This window comes from Rhododendron vialii, chromosome 7a (assembly GCF_030253575.1).
Source record: "Rhododendron vialii isolate Sample 1 chromosome 7a, ASM3025357v1".
NCBI lineage: Eukaryota > Viridiplantae > Streptophyta > Magnoliopsida > Ericales > Ericaceae > Rhododendron > Rhododendron vialii.
Window position 1 is genome coordinate 3,046,260 of NC_080563.1, and position 6,197 is coordinate 3,052,456.

Genomic DNA, 6,197 nt, shown 5'->3' on the forward strand with positions numbered 1-6,197 from the left:
GCTTGATTTGTTAAAAAACACAGTTTTCTAAACACAAAAAAAAAAAAAAAAGACCAATAAACAAATTTGATATCTTCAGCATGTGACAATGAGATTACAAAAAGTGAGGGAAACATGACCCTTGTTTCTTTTCTTCACCCTGGCTGCCATCCTGTCCCCATTACCTTTCTAGTCAATGCAAGGCTGTACTCTGGCCACGCAATGCTTCAAATTTATTTCTTTTATCTTCAATACTTCACATTTATGAATTAGATAAAACCAATATTAAAAAAGAAGAAGTTATCTCACATTCAATAAAACAATCAACAAGCTCTACAGATCCTGGAAATTCCCAAAGGTTGCACAGAGTTTGATTTTATTGTTCCAGATGAAACCAAAGTGTCTCACATTCTCATATGGGGCTGCTTCAATGTCAATTATTTGAGAAACCAGACCAAAGAATCTACAGCCAAACACTAAATATGAAAAAGCGCACACAATTTTACCAAGGCAATTAAATTGAAAGGATACAGATATTTTGCACCACTTTTTCTCCCTACTTCTGCTGCTGGGAGACGACGGATTTTGCACCTAATACCGGATACATACTCTCTAAAATATGATTATGATTTACTCTACATTTTTCTTTCAAGAGTAAATGAGTGGTTTCAATGCTTTGTAAACCTCTGGAGGACTTCAAAGTAGTCGGGGAAAGTTTTGCGAGTGCAACCGGGATCCTTGATTGTGACCGGAACATCTGCACAGGCAGCAAGAGAGAATGCCATGGCCATTCTGTGATCATCGTATGTATCTATTTCCGTAATGTTTAATTTCTCTGGCGGGGTGATGACACAGTAATCTAGCCCTTCTTCGACCGTTGCTCCCAACTGAAGAGTAAACCAAACCAAATGTGTCAAGACTAAAAATGGCAAGATCTTATAAAATCTAACTACATTCGAATACTTATGATAGGATTAGACCCTGACCTTTCTGAGTTCAGTGCAAATAGCTATCATTCGTTCAGTTTCCTTCACTCTCCAGCTAGCCACTGAGAACAGAGAACCAAAAGGTAAGGATGAGGCTACACATGGAATTCTTTAGGCAGTAGCTAAACCAAAAGCTAAGATCAGTTTCATTGGTTTCTTTTTTCACCGCAAGTTGGAACCAGTTACAGGAAAGTACCTATAAGGTTCAAGGATCAAGAAACCAAATAGAAAGAAAAATCGCAAAAATAGCATGGTAACATAAAACAATGTAAAACTTCACGAAATGCACTACGGTTTGCAACACATGAGGCATGAGCTTTAAACTTAAGAAATGACCAGACAATGGTCCATATCTATGAATGTAGACTATTTTGATATAAGCATTTCTAGATAAAAGCATAAGATATACACATATTTTAGGACCCAGACAGATACAGTCTCTGCATTCTATGATGTGATCTGCACATATTGCTGGCACGAAATCCAATATATAGGAAGTTCTCAGATCTTAACACTAAACCAGTTCTTTAACCTCGTCTTCAAAATTAAAAAATCCAAATCATACCATCTCTTATGGCAGTTGGACCACCAGCAAAAAGAGCAACAACTGCAAGTGTCATGGCAACATCTGGCATTTTGTTCATATCGACATCAATGGCACGCAAGTGTTTCCTTCCAGAAGAATTCCGAGGAGGCCCGGTCACAGTCACACTGTTCTCGGTCCAAGTAACTTTTGCACCCATTTTCTCCAAAACCTCAGCAAATTTAACATCCCCCTTCATTGGTGGAAAAAGATAAGTCAAAACATACGTCATTTTGATTAGATGATGAAGTTTAAAGACACAAGAACAATATGCAGAAACAAAGAACACCTGGAAAAATATTTACAAATATGAATTTAAGCATTTAGTTTGTGCCAGAATTTTAAGAGGGAATCAAGTAATTTGTGGAAGGTATTGTCTTCAAGTGGAACGAACTCCAAACAACAAAAATTTAATAAAAAAAGAAATGCACGTCAAACAAAAGAAGGGTTTTGGTGTGTTTAATCATGGGAACTCGAGGAATGAATTGATGAAGGGAATAGAATCCTGGAGTCTACTGCAGAGTCCCAAAGCTATCAAGACTCAAGAGGCTAAACACCAAATATTGTTCAACAAATCATTAATTAGCATAATCAAGTTTGTCCAATGGATGAAAGTCATGCGACACTGACACTCGGTGTCTCAACTCTCCATAACAACAATCTCCAAACACTAGAGAGTGATGCCAAAAAAAGATGGCAATCCACTCACGATCTACTCAAGGGCAAGTATTGGCGTGACCAATACCTGTAAACTGCTGGTTCCACATCCTTCAACAGTGACGGTCCCACCGGTGATAGCTGCACCGGCTAAAAAGTAACTAGCACTTGAAGCATCACCTTCGACGTAAGCATTTCCAGGCGACCTGATGAATTTTGCACCCTATTAATTACAAATACATACAGTTTAACACACTGGTGCAACTTCATGCAAAAGAGTCTTACATGTACTTTTGACCTCCGTGGATCAAGAATCTATCCCAGCTACCGGTGTGCTCTACAGTGACCCCAAAGCGTTCCATCAACTTCAAAGTCATCTCAACATAAGGTATGGAAATAAGCTTGTCAATAATCTCAATCTCTACGTCTCCTAGAGCCAATGGAGCTGCCATGAGCAACGCAGTCAAGTATTGACTACTAATTGATCCAGAGAGCTTCACCTGCAATAGAGTTCAGGAAAAGGAGGATTAAGAACTATAAAAAGTTGACTTCTCTTTATATGTACTCATCCAGGGCCTCAATTGGCATTTTAATCAAATCAAATCAAACCGAGCCTTATATCCCAATCACTTGGGGTCAGCTACATGAATCATTTTCCTCCTTTGAGCTCTGTCAATGGTCAATTTAATATTTCAAAAAATATCATATCATGCAGAAGAAAAGATAATGCTGACTCATAGCCCACCATAGAATTTGTAAGAAAGAGTTTCAAGCTTCATATGATAAACTAGCGAGCACCCTTTGTATGGAAGTGATGCTCTTAAATAAAGAGGGTCAAACAAACATATGAAAAGCCACCAATTTAAGTGTTAGAAGACCACATATGATTTCAAAAGGTAAGCTTAAGTCGTTGAAAAGCTCACCTTTCCCCCCGGAAGACCACCCTTTCCAACTATACGGACAGGAGGGCAGTTTGTACCAAGAAAACAATCAACTTCTGCACCAAGCTGCTTAAGACCTGTGACCAAGTCACCAATTGGTCTCTCCCGCATTCGAGGAACCCCATCTAGGATGTAGCTGAAAGCAATTGAAATGCTATTAATCCAGGATTATGGGAGTGCATGATTAGATAAAGTATTTCACATTAATATGCAGAGACACGCAATATGCTTCATCATTCATGCTCTATCGAACCAAATGTCAGAGTGTGAAGGACCAGAAACGGTCACACACTCAGATCACCAACTACAACCAAAAAGTAGTTATATAACTTTATTTCCCAAGTGAAAACACAATGGAAATTTTTGAGTACAGAAGCTGTTCTGCATTAGATGCTGCTGCTATTTGGCACAATATGTCTGTCACATGCTATACTCTCCTAGGTTCTTTGAAAGTCAAATGAATCTACGTAGAAACAAATCTTAATTTTTGTTAGGAAATTTCCAACTTCATAACAAATGTGGCCCAGGAAAAGTAAAACATCCAAGCTATTAGCACAATGGAAGTGATATAAAAGGAAGCACAAAGTTATTCATGTAGACAACACAAGGATCTTAGTTGCTAACATAACTTCTTTTTTCAAAAGCCATTTAGACAGACCTTGAATTCCCACCAGCAGCTGTAACTGCAGCTGTCAATGGACGCATTGCTGTTCCTGCATTACCCAGGAAAAGTTGAACTTCACCTATTGATTCTTTTCCCACAGGGAGCAGACCACCACAACCTTCCACTACGGCCCGTTTGGCTGCACTATCTTCTTCAACTCGTAATCCAAGAGTTCTCAGAGCGCCAAGCATGTAATGGACATCATCACTGTTCAACAGGTTGTCCACAACAGTTGTTCCCTGAACAATAACTGAATGTTCCACTTAAAGTCTATTCAGGTTGTTCACAAGACATAGCAAGTTAACTTGAAAACAAGAATCAACAGAAAACACAATGAGAGAGACCAAAAGCAAACATACAGGGACATAACTGAACTATATTTCTCAGAGACTAAATCGTGCCTATAGCTTCAAATTTCATGTAAGCCACAACAGGGCTATAAAATTTCCGCAGACCACCCTAAAGCACATCAAATCCATACCTAAACTCAATCACACTCGTCTAAATGTGCTTGAATGTTAAATGTACCCTGTGCTACACATTGTTTATGGACTTGCAATATTCCCATACGCAGATAGTTCTCATAACCAAGTCACGTCTTAAATTTTTAGCATTACGAAACATAGCATAATTTCAAGGCTATGTTTGGATGTCCGTAAGATTGGGTGGAAAAAATCTACTGATGAGAATAAAAAATATGGGCAATCTAATGACTCAGCTAATTTCTTCAAATGCTTGGATTAACTCGACAAACTTACAAGGACATTTGTTAGATTCCAACCCTTTGTTTCTTTTTTCCCAAATATTTACCCCTGGAAGAGGTGGATGGGATCCTATTCCTTCGAATCCTACCTAGCTTGGAAATATTTTTATAGCAAAGTTTTCACTTTTCAAGAATCCCTTTTCTATTCTAGCTGTTTCATGCGGGAATTATGGGATTCAGAATCAATTCCCATTCCACTCAAGCTCCAGCATCCAAACTAGGCCGAAATGTAAATAAAACTGGGGCTGATAAATGAAGCATACCGCTCCTGAGCTCATGTTCGCGTTCAAAGCTCGTTTGATATCAGTTTGTTATACAAATAAACCAAACTAGAACATTTTTTTTGAAGCTTGTTAAGCTTTAAAACCAAGCTCGAACAAGCTAATTGCTCTGCTCGTTGTCTTATGATAATCAAAAACCTCAAGCTACTCAGAGATCAGTTCGTGATCGTCTCGTTAAAGCTCGTCTGAGATTGGTTCGTATCATAAAATAAGCCAAGTTTGAACATAGTTTTAAAGCTCCTTGATTTTTCAAACCAAGCTTGAACAATTAATTGGTCGGCTCATTCTGTTAGTTTATCAGCTCTAACTAATACCAAATCCACAAAATGATCAACCAAGAATCATACTCAGCAGCCTAAACTCAATATTACCCCATAAAGAAAAGACAAACTAAATCTTATTAATGTACCTCTGAAAGGGCAGCGAGAAGGAGAATCCGATTCGAGAGTGACTTGGAGCCGGGCAATTTGACGGTGCCGGAGATCTCCTTGATGGGTTGCAACACGATCTCCGGCGCCGTCGACGGCTTGTCGGCAGTGGCGACCGAAGCTGAAACCCTAAGTGGAGGCGGCCTAACTCTGACCCTGTCATGGCTCAAACCCAATGAACTCTCCGAACCCTTTACCTTTGATCCAAACTGTACAGAACCCAGAACAGGTTTGGGTACACCGGGAATGTAACGGCCGGAATGGGTCCCAGTTGGAACTTTGCTCACTTGCGCCATCATCTTGAACTTTTTGTCCCTTCCAAAGCTGTTTCAGACTTGTTTCTCTATCTTCTCTCTCTAGAATATATATTTTGAGGGGGAGAGAGGATTTGGAAGGCAATGGAGGTGGGTTTTTTTAGAAGAACCAACCAAGTCTGTAACCGAAGAAAATTAAACGAAGGCTGGGATTGGGACATTGGCGGGGGAGGGTGCGCGCGTTAATCACGGTCACCTTGTTTGGTTGAACTTTTTTTGAGTGGAGAGATAGAAAAAGAAAAAATTTAAAAATATATAGAGAAAAAATTAAATGAAATGAAGCGAGAGTTGAACCAAACAATATGGCTATCTCTCACCAAACCTTCCTAATCCGTCTCAAAAATGAATGACAATTTTTAGTTACATAATCTTTCATTAGGACCTACGTTCCGACCTCAGTTCTCAATTTTCACTCTTTATTTTATGCTCTCAATCCCGCTCGTTCATGCTGTGAAATCAACTTAAATCTCATGCCTCTCAATCCGCTCGTTCATGCCGTGAAATCAACTTAAATCTCATGCCAATAAGTAGAGCTGGGCAACGGATACGAAATACGATAACACGATACGAACCAGACACGAAATTAGCGGGTTAAGGTTGA

General features: G+C 39.2%; 1 protein-coding gene across 1 annotated transcript; it reads right to left on the reverse strand.

Annotated features, from left to right (window-relative positions):
* Positions 1-268: 268 nt before the first annotated feature.
* LOC131333178 (3-phosphoshikimate 1-carboxyvinyltransferase 2) lies at positions 269-5,822 on the reverse strand. The gene is made up of 8 exons (XM_058367546.1): positions 5,264-5,822; positions 3,805-4,049; positions 3,129-3,282; positions 2,491-2,705; positions 2,294-2,411; positions 1,531-1,741; positions 966-1,027; positions 269-866 (listed from the first exon to the last, which is right to left on the reverse strand). Exons 1-8 carry the CDS (start codon positions 5,579-5,581, stop codon positions 648-650), a joined length of 1,542 nt encoding a protein of 513 aa, XP_058223529.1. The 5' UTR covers positions 5,582-5,822; the 3' UTR covers positions 269-647.
* Positions 5,823-6,197: the final 375 nt, after the last annotated feature.